This window comes from Sinocyclocheilus grahami, unplaced genomic scaffold (assembly GCF_001515645.1).
Source record: "Sinocyclocheilus grahami isolate Dianchi unplaced genomic scaffold, SAMN03320097.WGS_v1.1 scaffold488.1, whole genome shotgun sequence".
Classification (NCBI taxonomy): domain Eukaryota; kingdom Metazoa; phylum Chordata; class Actinopteri; order Cypriniformes; family Cyprinidae; genus Sinocyclocheilus; species Sinocyclocheilus grahami.
Window position 1 is genome coordinate 311,249 of NW_015505667.1, and position 22,625 is coordinate 333,873.

The 22,625-nt window shown below is 35.6% G+C and overlaps 1 protein-coding gene across 1 annotated transcript in view; it reads left to right on the forward strand.

Moving 5' to 3' along the window:
- The window catches only part of LOC107553997 (glypican-6-like), a 277,663-nt gene that overhangs the window by 175,532 nt on the left and 79,506 nt on the right, over positions 1–22,625 (forward strand). The window contains exons 3-4 of the mRNA XM_016236354.1: positions 13,479–13,544; positions 13,767–14,158. Of these exons, the coding sequence (XP_016091840.1) occupies positions 13,479–13,544; positions 13,767–14,158 (458 nt within the window). The remainder of the gene's footprint in view (positions 1–13,478; positions 13,545–13,766; positions 14,159–22,625) is intronic.

Sequence of the window (22,625 nt, forward strand, 5' to 3'; positions counted from 1 at the left end):
AAGCGATTGAGGTGTTCTGTTGTTGGATGTAATAATGAACAGCAGTCGTCATTTACTCCCAACATCTGAGCCGCTGAACTCGCAGTGGATTACATTGTTTCTGAAGGGAATGCGCCCTCGATCTACATAAATGCGTCTATGTTCGCGCAAATCATTCATGATCCAGCCACATCTACAGAAGAAGTGAGTATAATGTTTTGTAATGAATCTTTGCAAATCGCCTTTCCTAATAATGTGCTAATTAGCAAGTTACACGATGAATGCGGCTAAAGTAAACAGTCTTTCTGAGAGCAGCTCGGAAGAGAGGGGCGGGGTCAGCAGAGCTCATTAACATTTAAAGGAAAATGCTACAAAACTGCATACTCTGAAAAGAGCTGTTTTTGACAGGGTAAAAAAGGTGTTTTTACACTACCATTGAGAAATTTTAACCAAACTATGTTACAGACTTTTCATTAAGACCCCAAAGAATCATATCAACTTGTGGAAAATGGGCATCCTATGACCCCTTTAAGACATGAAGGTATGTGATGACAAAATGTCAAAGCAAGTGAGGATGAAAGAAGACTTTTTGAAAGATGTTTCTTCTGCTCACTAACGCTGCATTTATTTGATCAAAAAGACAGTAAAATCTGTGAAATATTTGTGTAAAAGCTGTAAAAAAAATTGTGAAATATAACAATTTAAAATAACCATTTTTTATATATATATATTGAAAATGTTTCAATATTCCTGTGATGCAATGCTGAATTTTAAGCATCATTACTTCAGTCTTCAGTGACACATGATCCTTCAGAAATCATTCTCTTATGCTCATTTGCTGCTCAATAAACATTTCTGATTATTATCAATGTTGAAAACAGTTGTGCTGCTTCATATTTCTGTGGAAACCGTGTTACATTTTATTTTTCAGAATTCTTGGATGAATAGAAAGTTCAAAAGAACAGCATTTATTTGAAAGATAAATATTTTGTAACATTATAAATTATAAATGTCACTTTTCATCAACTGAAAGCATCCTTGCTGAATAAAATAGTATTAACCCCAAACATTTGAACAATAGTGTATTTCTGCTGCTTAGTTTCCTATATACTGTACTTATATAATGCAATGCCATTCAGACATTTAAGTGTCTGGATACTTAAAATAGTGATGGTTTTCAAATTATTTAGTTTAAATGTTAACTGAAATATATGTTCTTATTGTGTTTTTGGTACATTTCAGCTCTGAAATATATCTGGCCCATTTCATGATTGCTGGAGGTAGAGAATGTTAAATGGGGTAATACTGTAGAGATGTCTACGTGATATTTCAGAGTTGAAGTCTAAGGCCATTGATTCTCATTGACATGAAAACAAACCTCTTTTAACTGGGTTGAAAACAAACCTCTTGGAGTGCTCACTGGACAGGCCATTTTCAAGCCACATTTTAAAATATAGATTGATAGAAAAAAGAATGCATGAGAAAGAATCCTTTCAGTAAGAAAAAAACCCAACAAATACATAACTAAGCCAGAAGTGGCACACACAAGAAGTCTTGCAAATCTCAAGAGGTTTGACGGGCCTTTGCATTCATGCTGGCTGAAATCCACGGCTTGTGTTTGTTTTGAGGACTTTCCCATTAAGAGCAACAAGCCCTTTCTCCGTCAATCACTCTAATAGGTGACTGTTTCTGATGTGCGGATCGATAACCACAGTCTCTGCAATTTACGTACAGCATCGTCCTTCAGCAACCGCATTCCCAGCGACCTCCACTGAATTTTACTGCCCACAGACACTGGGAGACGAGCAAAGACGTTTTATGAGGTTATTACAGCAAATAGCGCCACAGGGTTAGTTGTGGTTTAAATTTGAGCGTGAATCGCAGGGCATCCCAGGGATGAATTATACACAGACAGCTGGAGTGAGATGAATTTTCCTTTGCTGTGTGAAGCCACGCGTTCTAATGCATTCAGCTCTGCTGTAGAATTAGGCTATTAGGTAATTGTTGATAGTAATTCTATGGCATTTTGAAATGTAATGTGATACTACTACAATGCTTTTTTTATGGATATTATAGAAATGCATCGTATATGGATCTTCAAAGCATACCATGGTTTTACAGTAGTTGTATATCTTAATGGTATTATTATATTATATTATATTATATATTATATTATGATAATTATAATTTTTTTAAATATATGTTTGTAAACAAAATAAATTAATACATAATCAATTATTATTATATATCATTATAATTATTAAATATTCCAAATGTTTTAATAATATTTGTAATACAATATTGTTTAATATTCATTCAGTCAGTAATTTAGTTATTTATTTAATTTATTAATTTATTTATTCTACCATGATAATACCATGTCACTGGATATTCATGATTAGTGAAGTTTTTTTCTTAATCAGAGATATCCATTTGCTGACTAGGAGAAACAAAAGAGACATTAACAAGATCTGAATTGTTTTTCTTTCCTCCTCTCCTTGATGGATTGCACTGTATATGAGCATGGCATCAAAATTGTATTAACATGGCGTTTATACTTGTGTATATAAAAATACCATGGTATTACCATGAGATGCCATAGTACCATCACTTTACTTTGTTTGCAAGACTTTATAGACCAGAATGTTTTGATACAGGCAGTTTTTGTTGGCATAACTAACAAAACTTACCTGGTGAAGGTGATTGAGCAAGGAAGTTAAGCAAGTTGGTAAGGATACCATTATGTCATTCAGCAGGGGTAAAGTAAGCATTATTTTTTTGTCTTATTATTACCAGTCAGAATATTGTATAGTAATAATTGCTCTTGATATACATTTCACCATGTTCTAGTTATCGCCACATTTCAACTGTCGAATTAGAATGTTCACGAAGCTTAAACAACAGAGAGCTGATGTGATTGCATGTGACATGAAGGTAATGGCCTTTCAAATTATTTTCCCCACTCTCAATTAGCCTGTGTGAGGCTCAATTAATTATGCTCAGCGAGGCCTCTTACCTGTGTCTACAGTTTCAGCATTTTCTCATAGTCAATGATGTGACCCATGTAGATGGTTCACACAACTTTTTGCTGCTTAAACAGCTGAGAAATAGCCTTTATGGACTGAAATGACTATTTTCTGACATAATTCAGTGAACCACAGTGGGGTTTTTTTTGGCCTTTTTAATTGGAGGTAGGGCTGTATTTAATTCAACTCAGAAAGTTGGCTTTTCCAACTTCCTAATTGGATAGTTAAATAGTTTTACTGTTATAGCTCTCAATTTAAAATGATGTCAATGGCACAGGTTTATGAATGTCAATGACATTATATTATATTACATTATATTGTTAATGCAATCCATATACATATGTATGTATTTTTCTAATATACTTTTTCAATAATGTTTTTTATAATAAACTTTTTCAATAATTTTGTTTTATAATAAACATTTTTATTTGTATTTATTTGTTTATTTGGGCAGTACTGTTATGATAATATTATGTATATACTATATGTAGAGGAAGGCACATGAGATTTCTGGTCATTTTCTTAATCAAAAGTCTCAGTTTACTGTCTATTTTATCTAGTTGCTTAATTGACAAACAATAGAGACATTGAAGAGATCCCATTTGTGATTTAATTTGTTCATTTCCAACTCAATAATTGGAAAATTAAATCGTTTCCACTATTATAGCTTTTAAATAAAAAATTGTGCCAGTGGCACAGGTTTTTGAGCATCAGCCACATTATATTATATTATATTATATTATATTACAAATACATATCATTATCGTGAGTATAACACTATATTACAGGCATGTAAGATTTTATTTATTAATTTTTTCGCTGTTCGTTAGAGGGAGAGATAGTGAGACAGTTGTGTAAAACAGTAAATTGGTAATTGTTGGTAATTTTTCACCTGCTAAACAAATGCTAGCATGCAGGGGCGTGTCTGCGTGGTGGCCAGGGGTGGTGCCGGCCCCCCCTGAAATCTGGCTGGCCACCCCAGGTGCCCCCCCCCCCCCCTACCAGATATCTTGCGATAGGCTTGTTTTTAGTACATTTCTAACTGCATCTGGCAGTGGCGGATCCTGGCATGTGTAGGCTGCTGCCTTGGGCCACTTTCTTCTCTTCTTTTTACTTAAAGCGGATTCTATAGCGTGATCTTAATGACAAATGTCGAGAGCGCATAATGTTACGTGATCCATGTAATGCGTGAACAAGAATCTCACCGCAAGAATCCACAAGCGGATTTCCTTCACTCATACAAAACTGGACGTGTGCTTTTAACTATACATGTTTTTTTTTGTTTGTTTTTTTATGAATTGGCTCTGCTCTCGCTCAGATATTGCTTGTACACGCTCAAACGTTGTCCTCGCATCACTGAAGACCAGAAGAGCTTTTTTTTCTAATTCAGGTGAAGAGTAGCCAAGGCTTTTCTCACTAAATGGAAGCAAACTGGTCATAGTCAGCCTTCTCTAGTTATTTATTTAATTATTTAATACTTATTTTAGTTAAGTGCTTAAATTGTAAATATGCATTTATTAAATTATTTTATTTAGTGCATTTGTATTTTGTTGTTTTTGTAGGCTATACAATAAAAGCGTACCAACCAGAAATAATTACTGAGGGTGCTCCTGACATTAGTGAGGGTGCTCTAGTCTTAATGCACATTTTCACATATTTTGTCCCATCTATTGCTATGATTATCACTATGTCAATCACTGCTACTTCGAGAGCGAATCCAGCGTTAAATATGCGGATGTCATTCCCGAAACTTTGCAACGTGTGTGGCCGAAAAACAAAGTTCTACATTTTAAATTTATTATTGCCTAGAAAGCTCGTAAAGCGCGCTCCTTTTTTAACTACTAAAAACTGTCACTCTTATTTCATCGTGATCTCACAAAGTTCTGTTATGACCAATGAATTTTTTTCTGTTTTTGTTTATATATATATATATATATATATATATATATATATATATATATATATAAATTATATTTTAAATGCTGTTCTTTTGAACTCTCTATTTAGAATGCATGTATTTATGTGTATCACAGTTTCCACAAAAATATAACATGTTAAGTCAAGTTCACACTACACGAATTAAAATGTCAGCAGATCGCTTTGCAGTTCAGACTACATGACTTGACTGTCTGTCTTGAAGTCGTTGTGGTGTTCACACTACACGGTACTACGTGAATGATCCGCAACAGGGGGTCACACACTACTCCCTAATATATATACATATATATATATATATATATATATATATACATATAAACTCAGGGATTAAATACACAGACTATATAATTAATAGAAACTGAAACAGGTACGCACTAATCAGAAGCCATAGCAAATAATAAGCAAAGGGAACACAGGCAAGCAAACACAGGTTTGATTTTACTCACGTGATGTATTCACAGTGAAGAAGCGAGTTTTGTTATCATACGAACCTGGGAACGTGCTGCTCACGTTGACAGTCACTGTCTGCTGTAAATAAAATGTCATATGCTTGGAATGGGCTCTATGCACGGGACATAGCCTATGCATTTCCGGTGAAATCTCAGGCAGCTTAAAAGCTTCCAGTCTATATTCAGTCATTGCGTGAGTGCATTACCAGCCACAATCTTTTGTCAGTGAACAATTAATATAATTATTGTTTAATATAACACAAAGTTTAAACGTCCATGAGGGGGGTTTGTCCCGGTATTGCTGTGTCCGTTTTATGAGGCTTTCCAAAGGTTTTTCACACTTTTCCCCTAGATGAAGAAACTTGCAGCCACATTGATGCAAAAACATGTGTACAGTACTAAATAGCGTATGTTTCTGCCGCAGTCATTAAGGTACATTACGAACGTGGTGACAGTGTCTCTTAGAACAATTACTTTTAACTGTGACTCTATCTCGATCTGGACTCGTCCTTGACTCCTTTTTATAAGAATAAAGGACCGTCTGTGGCACACAGAAGCGCTCAGGGCCTATTATTACTTAAATAAATGAAGGGGTAATCATGGGTCAGTCGACTGCGAAAGTAGAGTGAGAAACTGGGGACTCACTGTTGTAATGAGAACAGGACATATGCTTACAATAAAGGATTTCTTTGGCATCGGTTGTGTAGATTTTGTCTGTGTTTTTAATAGCATGCATGCTACTCTTGCTGTTTATGCAGTCTGTGCACATTATGTGGATTTTATGTGCATAAAGTACTTTAACTGTGACCTAAAACATGTTTACAATTTCCCCAATGACTGCGTCCCACACTACAATGCACCGACTCTAATCCATATTCACATATATTTTTCTGTTTTTGTTTATATATATATATATATATATATATATATATATATATATATATATATAAATTATATTTTAAATGCTGTTCTTTTGAACTCTCTATTTAGAATGCATGTATTTATGTGTATCACAGTTTCCACAAAAATATAACATGTTAAGTCAAGTTCACACTACACGACTTAAAATGTCAGCAGATCGCTTTGCAGTTCAGACTACATGACTTGACTGTCTGTCTTGAAGTCGTTGTGGTGTTCACACTACACGGTACTACGTGAATGATCCGCAACAGGGGGTCACACACTACACGAGCTGACAACAACTCTGTCACCCAACAACTCTATCCCGTCACGAAAACACACAAGAAGTTGAACGGGAATAACACGAAACAACAAGTGAAACAGGAGTTGTTTATTTGAAAATGAACATCGGGAAGAAATTAGCACTGCAAGCTGTTTGCGTGATGAAAAAAGTCGCTCCATTTCTTGTGTCCAAACTTTTCTTAAAGCCGTGTTGCTGCTGCAGTTTTTCTTCCGCTGACCTCAACCCATGACTTGATTTCTCATTGGCTGTAGCTTGTCACGACACCTGACACCACATGATGTTGAGTCGGCCGACCAGTCCAGATATTTAGCATGCTAGATATTCGTTTGACATCTGCGAGGCGTCGGCTACGTGTCAGCGAGCCTCTTTGATGCGTCGTTGAGTTGTTCACACATAAAGATTTCCGAGCGCTGATCACCCCCTGATTTTCCCTAATCACAGCCCAGCCTGTCGATGAACTCGTTAACGTGCAAATCGGGCTTAAAATCCTGTTGTGTGAACTAGGCATAAGGTGTGTTCTCTATTTCCTTGTGTTTTTGGTTCTGTCATGTTATGCCCATCGTTTATCATAGTTTTCTCTCTGACCTAGTTTTCCTTAGTTATCTTATTCGTCATTATATTCACCTGTGTCTCGTTAATTAACTCATTACTTCCTTTTTTTGCTCTGTGTACTTAAGCCTTCAGTTATCCCTTAGTCTCTGTCCGTTTTCATTTGTAGTACTGTGGTTTTCTCCTGTTTTGTCTGTCTCCTAGAATTATTCCTCATCGTGAGAGTTTTTATTATACCATGCTACGTGATAGAGGAACGGACCAAAACCAAAACAGCATGGACTCAACTGCTGTGCTGCTGTTTTGCCTGGAGCAGAAGCAGGAAAGCCACGAGGACCACACAAGTGGATTCTTCTATCTGGCAAGCCTTAATCACTACTCAGACCACTCCCTGTGCACTTTATATTTTACCATCTTGAACGAGCACACAAAGGCTCACCTGCCTGGTGTAGGTCCTCGAGGATCATTCGTCGGGTGGGTAAGCCTACGCCATTGGCCCCACTGAGGATGACGTCATCACAGGCCCCACTCCTAACACACCGCCAGAGACTAGCCATCCAACAACAGCGAGGGCCTCGGAGGAGATGTTATAGGAGCCCACCGCAGACAGAGAATCTGAGCTGGTTGCAATGCACGAGCCAGTGCAAGAGGAAGTGACTGAGCCGACCACTTGTGTTTTTGGTTCTGTCATGTTATGCCCATCGTTTATCATAGTTTTCTCTCTGACCTAGTTTTCCTTAGTTATCTTATTCGTCATTATATTCACCTGTGTCTCGTTAATTAACTCATTACTTCCTTTTTTTGCTCTGTGTACTTAAGCCTTCAGTTATCCCTTAGTCTCTGTCCGTTTTCATTTGTAGTACTGTGGTTTTCTCCTGTTTTGTCTGTCTCCTAGAATTATTCCTCATCGTGAGAGTTTTTATTATACCATGCTACGTGACAGAGGAACGGACCAAAACAGCATGGACTCAACTGCTGTGCTGCTGTTTTGCCTGGAGCAGAAGCAGGAAAGCCACGAGGACCACACAAGTGGATTCTTCTATCTGGCAAGCCTTAATCACTACCCAGACCACTCCCTGTGCACTTTATATTTTACCATCTTGAACGAGCACACAAAGGCTCACCTGCCTGGTGTAGGTCCTCGAGGATCATTCGTCGGGTGGGTAAGCCTACGCCATTGGTCCCACTGAGGATGACGTCATCACAGGCCCCACTCCTAACACACCGCCAGAGACTAGCCATCCAACAACAGCGAGGGCCTCGGAGGAGATGTTATAGGAGCCCACCGCAGACAGAGAGTCTGAGCTTGTTGCAATGCACGAGCCAGTGCAAGAGGAAGTGACTGAGCCGACCATCGCCCCAGAGCCTGAGCCTCACGATGATTGTTGATGATTGGATTGTTGAAGGAGTATTAGTGGAGATCGACGGCTTGGAGGGAAGCCCCACCCACACTCCTGCCGCTGTGAATGAGTTGAATCTGGCCTCTGGAGCTTATTATGAGGAACATAAGGACATTTTTGTTGGTGATTTAATAAACTGATTTGGGGAGGTAATACCCAATGTTCCTGAATTTCCTTTGTCGCCCGAGTCTCCGATGGTTCCATCCAGAACTCCTGAATCTCCTACATCTCCTGAGTCTCCAGTGGTTCCGCCCAGCTCATGTTTTCCTGTGTTATCTCCCAGCCTTCCCTCTCCCGCCTCCTCTTCTAGAACCAGTGAGCTCCTCAGCCATGCCTTCGATGTTCCTGTCAGTCCCTCAGCTCATCCTCAGTCTGCTCCATCCTGTTGTGTGTATCCACCTCAGGCCTTCCAGTCACCAGCTCCACATAGAAATGAAGATCCCCTGTCTCCGCCTCCGAGTCCCGGACTCCACCTCGGCCCTCTGACCCATCGGCTCCGAAATTGGCTCCTTGCTCCCTCGTCTCCACCATGGCCCGTCAACCCACTAGCTCAACCAGGCTCCCTCGTCCCTCTGGCTCCTCCTTGGTCAGTCGTCAACCTTCCTCTGCTATGGGATCCCACTCCTCTGGCTTTGCCTCGTCCCTCCATCCCTCAGGTTCCATCTGCCTCCTTCTTCATTCCGGCTCTACTGTTGTCCTCAGTTGCTCCGGATCTGCCGCGGTCTTGCAGGTCCCCATCTCCGCCTCGCTCGCATGAGCCGTCAGCTCCACCTTGGCCCTCGTGTGTCACCCTGTCTCTCCATCTTCGCTGCTCCACCTGGGTCTCCATCTCCAGTGGCTCAGTCTCCATCACTCGTCCACAGGGTGTCATCTGCCAATTCAACACTGTGGCTCCTCCCTCGACTCAGCCCAGGGGCCTCGTCCTGGCTGGTCTCCTGACCAACATCTGGCTCCTCCTGCTCCTGGATCCTCATTTGCTCCATGGATTTATTATTTGGACTTATTTTGGTTTTGCCTCTCTCCTGCTATTATGCCACATTACTTAACAAATAAACAACATTTTTAAATATGTTCAAATAAAAAGTTATTTTAAATTGTAATAATTTTAGACAATATTACAGTTGTTGTGTTTTTTATTATTAAATAAATGCAGCCTTGGTATGTAGAAGAAACTTAAAAATATATATATATTGCTCCCTTAAACACCTTCAGTGTAGTTAGCAACTTTTGGTTAGTAACTTAAAGTAGCTTTAGTATAGTCTAACTAGTAAGTAATTTGTAGTCTAATTACAGTTTTGTTAACACAGTCAGTATGCAAATATTCCATTCCCAGTATTTGGTTGGATTAAAATGTGTGGTTTTAATGAAATAAATCGAGACAGTACAGGGTGTTGTGTGTGCATCCGTCTTTCACGTGTGTGTGTGTGTGTGTGTGTGTGTGTGCATGTGCATTATGTTTAATATCTCTCTCGTTGCTTATCTCTATTGAGCTCTTAAAAAGCCATTTGAAGATGAATACATCCGCTCTAATGTGACTCTGATAAGATACAAGAGATAAGTTTTCATAAAGAGACGACAGCAGAGGCCGAGCAATTAGTCCAAATGGAAAGTTTCCAGAAAGCAGCAGATGCAGGCTGATACGAGCCGGTCCTCAGGTGTCCTCTTTTCTTTTGTATTTGGAAAATACAAACAGCCAGTAGTTTTTGTCTTTATCTGTGAGAAAGCCATCTGTCCAAACCTCTCGTGCCACTGTGTCCATTATGATTTAACAGCACTGATTAAACAAGTGTTTGGATACACTCAAAGACATCCACAATAATGAAATAGTGCAATTAGTGCCTGTGTTTGTGCAGCAGACATGAATGATTGCACAAATCATGTGTTTTGTTGAGGAGAGTTGTGCAGGTGCTTAAAGTGATCAAACATGAATGAGATGTTTATTTATTTTTATTTTTTTCTATTATATATTAATATTTTCATTCAGCAAGAATGCATTACATTTATTAAATGTGATAGTAAGAACATTTATAATGTAAAAAAAAAAGTTTCCACAAAAATATGAAGCAGTACAACATTGTTTTTAACAATGATAATAATATAAAATGTTTCTTGAGCAGCAAGTACTATTTTTGTACCTTTTTGTTCAAATAAATGCAGCCTTGTAGAGCATAGGAGACTTCATAAAAAAAAAACATAAATAAATAAATAACATTTTTAAAAATAATAATAATTATTATTGATAATAATTATTATTAATAGTTTATTATTATTATTATTATTATTATTATTATTTTAAAATTAACTGTATTAAAAACAGTTATTTTAAATTGAAATAATATTTCACAATACTACTTTTTTACTGTATGTAAAAAGTAAAATGTTTGTATATTTTGGTAAAATAAAAACAGCCTTCTAAGAGATGTCTTTAAAAACATAAAAAGCGTAATACATATAAAAATAAAGAAAATATAAATAAAAAACAGGTGTTTTAAACTGCAATAATCTTTCATAATATTACTGTTTTTTTATTCTTTGTACACAGCCTTTGTGCAGCCTTTTGAGAGCTTATGAGACTTTTAAAAACATTTTTTTTTTAAATATATCACCGACCATGAACTTGAACAGAAGTAAGTCCGAACATACCTCAAAATCTAAGTATAAATTGAGGATAAAATGAAAAAAAAAAAACCTTGAACACTGACACAGATGCTAGGATAGGTGTGGTATGTGTCATTATTATATTATTATTATTACTATTGTTATTACATCATTATTATTATGATGATTGCTTTTATTATTAATGATATCACTGTTGCCATCATCACAATGTATCATTGTTATCATCACCATCTTTATTATTATTATTATTATTATTATTATTATTATTATTATTATGCATGTTAGTACTACTTAATACTACTACTAATATTCAGATTGTCATTGCTGTTTATTTTCATTGCTGGTATTATCATTGCTGTTCTATTGCTTTTTTTGTGTTTTGTGTTCACCGTATGTTGTATGTTTTGCACTCTTAATAAAAAAATACAAATTTAAAAAATCTAAGTATAAATAATACACATATATATAATGCAAATTATTGTAGAAAAGAAAATAATCATTATTGTTTCAGTAGCTTTTGATTGTTTCAGTTGTTTCTCCTAGCTGGCAATGATATTAAATGAAGCTCAAATGTAGAGCATTATACTTGCAACACCAAGGGTGTGGGTTTGATTCTCTGGTAACAAATACTAATTAATATAATCATTAAACGTTTAGCTCAGAAGAAAGTATTTGCAAAATGCATAAGCATAAACATAGACTCCTGAGGAAAAATTGCCAAAGTGCAGATTTCACTAAAGTCTCAAATTATGCTCAGATCCCAAAGTCTGCAATCAAACAACAATATCAATATGATATCGTCAGATTGTCCCATGATTAAATGATCTGATCTGATCTGCTATCCACATTACTTTTATATACTCTTCCTGAATGACACCTTTTGACTCATTTTCAGGAGAAAAATCTGAGATGTGCAGTCTTCTCCGTCTCAGACCCTGTATGAAGAAGCAGCGTTGAGGTTTCAGTGGTGTTTGTGCTGTGCTGTGAGGACTGAAGGGTGTTAGATGTGTATTTGCAAAATTTACTCCATTGTAATTATCTGAAGGGTAAAGCGGCTCTTCTGGCGCTGAGTAATGAATATGTTGTTTTACATCATCAATAGCCTCCATCAGTGTGATGAGAAGGTAATTACTGTTATTTTGTCAGGTGTTTTTCAATGGGGGCAATGCAAGCAGCGTCTAGATCAATCTACTTTAATGAAACGTTTGATTATATAGCCAGATGACCCAAGGATACAACTAATTAGCCTTTTCAATATGAAACTAAAAAGAAATGCTTTAAAGAGTTGTAGAGCTTCCAAAGAAACACTTACCTGAAATCTATTGCTTGAATTTCTCATTTAAAGAGTGAATAAGAACACTTGAAATTCAAATTTTACCAGTATTTATTGATTTATTTCGTCACTATTTGGTGATTTCCATGAATTAAAAAATTATAATTTGTCAGTATTCATTCATATATTTTATTGCTATTTGGGGATTTCAGTTAACTTAAAACTAAATATTTTCTCAGTATGTATTGATTTATTTTGTCACTATTCAATGATTTTAGTTCATTTAAAATGACTATTTTGTCAGTATTTACTGATTTAATTTGTCACTATTTGAAGCTATTTTGTCAGTGTTCGGTGATTTTAAAGAAGAAAGCAAGTTATACAGGGTTGGTAAATTACATAATTTTATTTTTTCTTTGAACTATTCCTTTTATGTTTTGAGTAGATTTTCATGGAAAATGAAAATGACAAGCCACATTAAAATCATTTTCCAAATCCAAATTTCCTCCGTTTGAGGACAAACAATCAGCAAGTGTCTGTTAAAAATAATCAGCAACTCGGGTCATGAACGCTTGAACTGCAAAATGTAGTCTTGAAAGACAAGCTGGTCTGTATCCGTCTGAGCAGACGCTGCCGGCGGTGTCTTCAATAAATCTTCGCCTGCGGCTGATAAAGTTAAAGCAAGATGCTAATTTGAGTACCATATGCTCGACTGGCAGTATTGCATAAGCTGCTGTCTGCATCACATAATTTGATATCCACTCCATTTGAGAACAAGTTGAGAATATGGTCTTGGGAGAGTCCCACTGGCGTAAGCCTGCTTTTTGTTTTGTAATTTGAAACATGGACTGAGAAGATTTTTTTACATTTAATATGTGGTTAAACATAATTAAATAACATTATTATTATTATTATTATTATACATTGTGTACATTGTATTATTATGATTATATGTGTATATGTGTGTGTGTGTGTGTGTGTGTGTTGTTTCTGTACCACAGTATCTATAATTATTTTGATTTATGTTTCTCTCTTTTTCAGAATTCTTTCTGGAGTTGCTGGACAACTCAGAAAAGTCGCTGAACGACATGTTTGTGCGCACATACGGCAAACTGTACACGCACCACTCGGAGATGTTTGAGGACTATGTGGTTAAACATAATTAAATAACATTATTATTATTATTATTATACATTGTGTACATTGTATTATTATGATTATATGTGTATATGTGTGTGTGTGTGTGTGTGTGTGTGTGTGTGTGTGTGTGTGTTGTTTCTGTACCACAGTATCTATAATTATTTTGATTTATGTTTCTCTCTTTTTCAGAATTCTTTCTGGAGTTGCTGGACAACTCAGAAAAGTCGCTGAACGACATGTTTGTGCGCACATACGGCAAACTGTACACGCACAACTCGGAGATGTTTGAGGACCTGTTCTCCGAGCTCAAGCGTTACTACACCGGCGGAAACGTCAACTTGGAGGAAGTGCTGAATGACTTCTGGTCGAGACTTCTGGAGCGCATGTTTCAGCTGCTGAACTCTCAGTACACCTTCACTGATGACTATCTGGAGTGTATCAGCAAATACACCGACCAGTTAAAGCCCTTTGGAGATGTTCCACGCAAGCTCAAGGCTCAGGTCACCAAGGCCTTCATTGCGGCACGCTCATTTGTTCAAGGACTCATGGTGGGTCGGGAAGTGGCCAACAGAGTGGCAAAGGTAAGGCATCTATTTTTACACAAGTCTTCCAGTTCGTACTCAGCTTTCACTGGACGTCTAGACAGGTCAGTGGCCTTCAGCGTCTGTCGATGAAATAGACCTTTTACTGTGCAAGAGATCTGGAGAAAACATTGGTGAAGCAGAGAAAAACGCTTTGCTGTGTTTTTATTTTATTTTATTTTTTTTATAATTTTGAAACTATAACGTTGATATATCTACCATGGTGCATTTGACATATGCATTGATTATTATAATTATTATTAATAATAGTAATATATAATATTAATAAGTAGATCAAGCTGGAGACAACAGGCAAGTTAATGAATAGCAGGTTTATTGATAAAAATGGCTGAGGCAGATCGAATGGAGCAACGACTGGTGAGTATCCAACACAAATGACAGTTCAATGAATCTTAGAGGAGTAGTGAAGTTTCGCGGAGTCAGCGGCGGCCGGTGGGCTTGACGTAGGAGAGGCCGGCGTGCCTGACGGGCGAGCTGGTTCTGGAGCGGGGATGGACGCTCTCCAGACACCGGAGGATCCCTTCCCTCCAGCTCAGTCCAGTGGTGTCTGGGAGGTCCACGGGCTGATCATTGTTGGCCCCGATCCAGACCTACCTAGCATACTCCACAAACGGGAGATCCAGGTGAGCTAGGGCACGAATGTCACAGATCAAGCTGGAGACAACAGGTAAGTTAATGAGCAGGTTTATTGATAGAAATGGCTGAGACAGTTCAAATGGAGCAATGACTGGTGAGTATTCAACACAATTCACAGTTCAATGAATCTTAGCTTAGTAGTGAAGTTTGGTTCTTTTGCAATGTAACGGATGGTTCGGGATTCAGGAGTGGAGGAGAGCAACGTAGGAAAAACTTCAGGGATCTAGAGGCAAGTATAAACAGGTCAGTAGCATATAGAGAGTCTGGTTAAGTTCAGTGTAGTGAACGGTAGACCAGATGGTGAGTGATTGGAAGGAGCGTGCTTATGAATGGTGCCTTGATAGCAGATGACAGGTGTGAGGAATCAGAACTCAGGTGATGGTGATCGTGACTGAGAACAGGTGTGAGCCGGGGAGGATTCTGTGACATGGAGTCCAGAGCTGGTGATTGTGGTGATTCGCTGACAGATATGATATGATATGATATAATAAGAAGTTTTTTTTTTCATCTAGCTGGTGCATATGTTCTTGTTTTTAAGTATGTTATTTTTTATTGTCATTGTGCATAAATCATCTGAAACACATTGGTTTGCTCGGGAATAAACAGCTCAGATTACATATTGGGATTTATTGCAATCCGAGGCCTCATCTCTGGTATGTTTTCCCTGAATTAAGCACTGAAAATCCCACTCATATTAGATTATGAGAACCATTTGGAGAATTCGTGCTTCATGCCATCCCTTTGTACTTGGAATGCTGAAAGGGGCAAAAGAAGATTTAGCAGATTATTATTATTTATTATTATTTATTTTTTTCCCCAGAGATTTGAGGTTAACATTATTTAAACTGCAGCAAAACAGTATTTATTGGGTTGTGTGATTTCAGATGTAAAGGAGCAGTTCACCAAAAAAAATGAAAATTTGCTGAAAATGTACTCACTCTCAGGCCATCCAAGATGTAGATGACTTTGTTTCTTCATGGGTACAGATTTGTTTGATAATTCCTAATGCAAAACAAGCACACATTATATTCTTGCCTTTGCTTTCTATCTAGCTGCATGACACAGATGTCTGAAGGAAATTCTGTCACGCCCTTGACTGAAAGGGGCAAAAGAAGATTTAGCAGATTATTATTATTTATTATTATTTATTTTTTTCCCCAGAGATTTGAGGTTAACATTATTTAAACTGCAGCAAAACAGTATTTATTGGGTTGTGTGATTTCAGATGTAAAGGAGCAGTTCACCAAAAAAAATGAAAATTTGCTGAAAATGTACTCACTCTCAGGCCATCCAAGATGTAGATGACTTTGTTTCTTCATGGGTACAGATTTGTTTGATAATTCCTAATGCAAAACAAGCACACATTATATTCTTGCCTTTGCTTTCTATCTAGCTGCATGATACAGATGTCTGAAGGAAATTCTGTCACGCCCTTGAATATATATATATATATATATATAAAACCCTTTATAATCTAAGTTGCATAGCTGTATTTAAAAATAATGCAATATTGACCTTAAAGCGAACTTTGGAAGTTTTCCATGCTTCTATTGGGCCGTTTCATTAAAAAAAAGAAACTCTTTTCTTACAGTTGGGAGGATAGAGTTGCCTAGTTCAATAGGATCAGTAGTCTGTCTGTCTGCTGAACAGACGTCTGTTAAGGTCTCATTGATGCCGCCGATTTTCAAGTGCACATACCCTTTTTGTTTGAGAGTCGAGCTCGCCACACTGTTTACAAGAATGCCACATTCTGTAAAAAATAGCAATACTTCATCTCTGTGTTATTCAATTGTATAGTTCACCGGAAATTACGTAACTAAATGCTCATTTTTGCAAGCATTATTCCATTTGTTGCATAAGGACAAAGACATATATTTTCCCTTTCCATTTTGAGAATAGTCCAGATTTTAGTAGTTTTGTGGTGTGGTAGTTTTTTATGTGGTAGTCTATATGGTTTATTAATTTTTATTTATGTTATATTTAAATAATTTCAGCTTTATTTCAGTTTTATTTGAATTTAGTACTTTAGTTGCAAACTATAGCTGAACTTAAAGGGATAGTTCTCTCAAAAATGAAAATGAGCCCATCATTTACTCACCCTCAAGCCATCCTAGGCGTATATGACTTCCTTCTTTCAGATGAATCCAATCGTAGTTATATTAAAAATTGACTTTGATCTTCCAAGATGTTTAACCCTTTGAGCGGTACGGTCCCACATATGGGATTTAGAACGTTCGGTGACGTCACATAAATGCCAAATTCAAACTGTGCTTTCGCGCTTTAGCTGACGCTGAGCCAGAGAGAGACATGCACAGCGCTTGTCATATCACAACTATGCAGTGTTCTTAACCACATAATGCATATTTTAGGTGTCAGACATTTAAATACATATAAGTACTAGTAAAACAATACATTTAGAGTTTGTGAAATACACACATATGTCTATGGAAGCAACAATAACAATCTATTCAAATTTAATTTGCCGATGAGTTATATTCATATCAGATACACATAGTGTAAGTAACTATAAAGTTCACTCTGTTCTTCACCCAATTCACCGGCCACTTATTACTTGTATTTCAGGAGAAATTGATAAATCCACATGCTGTAAATCCGTCTGACAGGACTCTCTGAACTGCAGCGGGAACAAAGATGGCGGCGCCCATCTCACATTACAGATCATGGTCAAGATCATTTAGAAAGGTTTTTAAAGACAAAACACTAATTTAGATGAGATGAACATGTATGAACTGTGAACATTTCTTTAATTTTTGAAGTTACTTTCCACTAAAATTTTCTTAGGTAAAAGTGACTTTTTCCTCTTGAATGTACTTTTCTGTGGATGTAATTGTTTGCCTCTCACTATAATACAGCAGGTGATATCAGAAGTGGCTGTTTGTGACTTTATGACTTTATGACCTCCAGCAAAATTGTTCTCAATAATGTTTCGGTAAAGCCGATTGTATAGTTGACGATAATGTCACATTCACTAACCATGTCTGAAGTGTTGCCTTGTCTGCTTAATATAAGTGTCTTTGTGTCTTTGTTTTTTGAGGGTGAAAACAGTCTAATATTTTGAATTACTTTGTAGAGGCAAGTCACTTGTTTAGGGTTTGTTTTGTCAGACCTGGTTGCTTGTTTTTGCATGTATCTGGGTTTGCATACAGTATGTTTGTGCAAAAACATTTTCAGGAATTGTGGATTAGTTTGAAATTAACAAAAAAAAATTAAAGTATTGTATGTAAAAGTTTAATATCAATGCACTCCCTCATACTGAAATTATATTAAGGGTGCATTCAAATCATGTCAGAAAGATCATATGTATTTGAATGAATATAGTTGAATGCCACCACAAAGCCATAATTCCGTGTGGGAAATATATATATATATAATATATTAATCATAAGTTTCCAATGGATGCACTACTGTCTTGACGTTAAATTTGTTGAAAGTAATAAAAAATATTTTTAATATAATAATAATAGTAATAATAATAATTTTTTGCATGTATCTGGGTTTGCATACAGTATGTTTGTGCAAAAACATTTTCAGGAATTGTGGATTAGTTTGAAATTAACAAAAAAAAATTAAAGTATTGTATGTAAAAGTTTAATATCAATGCACTCCCTCATACTGAAATTATATTAAGGGTGCATTCAAATCATGTCAGAAAGATCATATGTATTTGAATGAATATAGTTGAATGCCACCACAAAGCCATAATTCCGTGTGGGAAATATATATATATATAATATATTAATCATAAGTTTCCAATGGATGCACTACTGTCTTGACGTTAAATTTGTTGAAAGTAATAAAAAATATTTTTAATATAATAATAATAGTAATAATAATAATGATGATGATGATGATGATGATTTGTATTATTTTTAAGTTGCATGTACAAAATGCAATATTATTGTACAAAAATAGCATATTTTAACAGTAAATTTAATAGTAGTAGTAATTTATTATTATTAAGTTGCATTTACAAAATACAATAAAAGGTAGTAATATATTTTAATACTATATATAATAGTAATATTTTTTTATATTTAAGTTGCATGTACAAAAGTACATGTACAAAAATTAATGTACAATTATGATAGAATATATAATGATTCAATTTACAACACTTTGATAAACTGAATAAAAGTTTCAGTGAGAAAACATGTCAGACACAGTAGATACAACATCTGAATTGACTGTAAATGTTGAAATGAATGAAATTATTATTTTTAATAATAATAATATTAATAATAAGTTGCATGGGCAAAATCCAGTAGTATTGCACAATTATGAATATATAACGATTCATTACATGACACCTTCATAAATTGAATAAACAGCAAAACCACACTAAGTTTTAAAATCTTGCTGAAATTTTTTTTGTATAAAAGGTCTACAAAAATCTTGCTCCGATCAATCTATTGAACACCTGATATCGTAATTACGAATTTCCGACTCCAGTTTTTTACGATTGCTTAAGCACAATTTTGAAAACAGGGTTTGTCAAAACACTACACACAATTAACACAACCCTACACCAAAGTAGCACAACACTTCAGATCATTTGCAAAATGGAACACTTTGTCAAAACTATACACAACTTTATAAAACCAATATTTTGTTACCATACGAAACACACACATTTCAGATGACTTTAATCTTTTTGAACCAGTTACACACTGCTGTTGCTAACCTAAAACACTTTTAGCAAGTCTAATTCGCAGTGATTAGAGTACTGTAAATGAAATACACAGATAAAGTGCAACTATACAATAGTTCACCAAACACTACACAAGACCAATCCTCAGCGTCAATCCGTGTTTCACAACATGGTTCACTAGTGTTGCACGAATGTCATTTGACAAGTTTGGTCCTCTTCTTTGTGCACGTTCTCCTCCTGCTTCAGGTCTGCCTCTGCCTCTGCCTCTGCCGAGGCTCCGCCTCCGCGTACTCCTCGGTGTGTAATGTTTTGCGAATAGTGTGAAGCTGACAATGTGCTTACAGTTGTGCAAATCTAGCCTTGTTTTGTTCCTTGAGTGTAAGATTTTGCTAATTGTTGGAAAAGTTTAATTTTAGTGTGTAAGCAATCGTAAAAAACTGTAATATAAACTTTGCATCTTCAGATTCTCAATCACAGTTCGTCAATCTGTCACCCAAATTGCACAGCCTTAATATTGGCACAAACCCAGTATTATATACAGCAGTGTTGTATAATCTTTATGAACATTTGAGATCTGCAGTCCAGCCGAATCGGTGCCCTTGAAAATTGTTGTAAGTATCTGACGGGCATGTATCTTTATTACCTGCCTCTCGTGTGTGTGTGTGTGTGTGTGTGTGTGTGTGTGTGTTATGCTTAAATCATGAAAAAAAACACAATATTTGTATTGATTTTAGGGATTTTTTATTTTTTATAATAATTTCTCAATTTCATGAATTAATATATAATCATTAAAAAACTGATTTTAAGGATGTTTTTATATTCTTATTTTTTTTATTCATTCTTAATTTCATACATCAACTAATATTTATTATGATTTATGCTTAAATCATACGTAAAAAAACAATTTTTATTGATTTTAGGGAATTATTTTTCATTCTTTTTTATAATTTCTCAATGTAATAAATCAAATAATATATAATTTATACTTAAATCATGTGGGGAGATTTTTTTTATTGATTTTATGATTTTTTCAAATATATTTTTACTGGGAAACAAAATGATTTTTTACTTAAGAAAATTATTTTGTTTTTGTTGTGTGGAAACACAAACACATACATATTCAGTCGTATAGGTTCCTTGCATGAGTGTGTGTCTGCTGCTGTACTGTAGTGATAATACAGAGCTGTTAACACAGAGCTGTGTGTGTGTGTGTGTGTGTGTGTGTGTGTGTGTGCGTGCGTGCGTGTGTGTGCGTGTGCGTGCGTGTGTGCTGAGTGTGGTATGGCGGCGGTGGGCCAACCGTAGCTAAGATGATTGTTATGGAGCCAGCATCTCGGCTGGAGGGTTAAACTGTCACTGTAGCTCTCACTGGCTCTTGTCCTCAGATGCCGTTCAATTAGAGCGAATTGCAGTAAAGGTCTGAGTGAACCTGCATGTGGGAGTACAGTACTGCAGCATTGGAAATGTGCTGAAAGAAAGGAAAATTTGGTGAATCTTGGTCTAGAGATCCATGTTTTAAGGCCCATAACATATGCATAAAATCTGATGCTTTTAGCTATATGCAAGCTATGCAACATTTTACAGCTAGTTACTCAGGGTTATTTCAGTATTGTTTTTAGGCTATTATAGTATTTATGGTAATACTTTACAATTAGGTCTCATTTGTTAACATCAGTTGCATTAACTAACCAGACACTTATTTAAGATGTATTATTATTATTATTATTATTATTATTTAACTTGTATTTTGTATTGTAATATATTTTATTGTAAGGCACCATTTAATTTAGGTTAACTTGATGTACTATTGTAAAATTACTAAAACTTTAACTAAAATAAAAATTACAATATAAACTATAAAAATAAAAAAACCTTTGCAAAATAATTATAAAAACTCTAATGGAATCTCAGTGGTACTAAAACACACACAGACGTATGTATCTGCAACAGTTCCAAGTGTTGTGTTTACATATTTGCATTAAAATATGTTTTTGGATCTTTGGTTTCAGTAAGGATATGAATGTTCATCTCCAGAAGAGGATTTTATTGCTCAAAGGTTGTTCTTTCAGAGCTCAGGAGACTTAATTAAGATTTTAAGTATAATTAAGTATATTTAATTGAAATATCACCATCTATCTTATGTTTTGTATAACATATCTTCAGAGAAATGCGAATAGACATAAACGTGCTGAAAACGTGCAACAGGAAGTGAACAGTGCTATAAAATTAAGAGGAGACACATTTGAGTATTTTTGCTTGAGAAACATCTGGGAAACTAAAGCAAACTTTTCTCTTTGCTTTCCATTTCAATTTCTTAGCCATTTTTGACAGCAATTGGAATTTGAGTGATTCTCTCTCTCTCTCTCTCTCTCTCTCTCTCTCTCTCTTGATGCTTTTAGCTATATGCAAGCTATGCAACATTTTACAGCTAGTTACTCAGGGTTATTTCAGTATTGTTTTTAGGCTATTATAGTATTTATGGTAATACTTTACAATTAGGTCTCATTTGTTAACATCAGTTGCATTAACTAACCAGACACTTATTTAAGATGTATTATTATTATTATTATTATTATTATTTAACTTGTATTTTGTATTGTAATATATTTTATTGTAAGGCACCATTTAATTTAGGTTAACTTGATGTACTATTGTAAAATTACTAAAACTTTAACTAAAATTAAAATTACAATATAAACTATAAAAATAAAAAACCTTTGCAAAATAATTATAAAAACTCTAATGGAATCTCAGTGGTACTAAAACACACACAGACGTATGTATCTGCAACAGTTCCAAGTGTTGTGTTTACATATTTGCATTAAAATATGTTTTTGGATCTTTGGTTTCAGTAAGGATATGAATGTTCATCTCCAGAAGAGGATTTTATTGCTCAAAGGTTGTTCTTTCAGAGCTCAGGAGACTTAATTAAGATTTTAAGTATAATTAAGTATATTTAATTGAAATATCACCATCTATCTTATGTTTCGTATAACATATCTTCAGAGAAATGCGAATAGACATAAACGTGCTGAAAACGTGCAACAGGAAGTGAACAGTGCTATAAAATTAAGAGGAGACACATTTGAGTATTTTTGCTTGAGAAACATCTGGGAAACTAAAGCAAATTTTTCTCTTTGC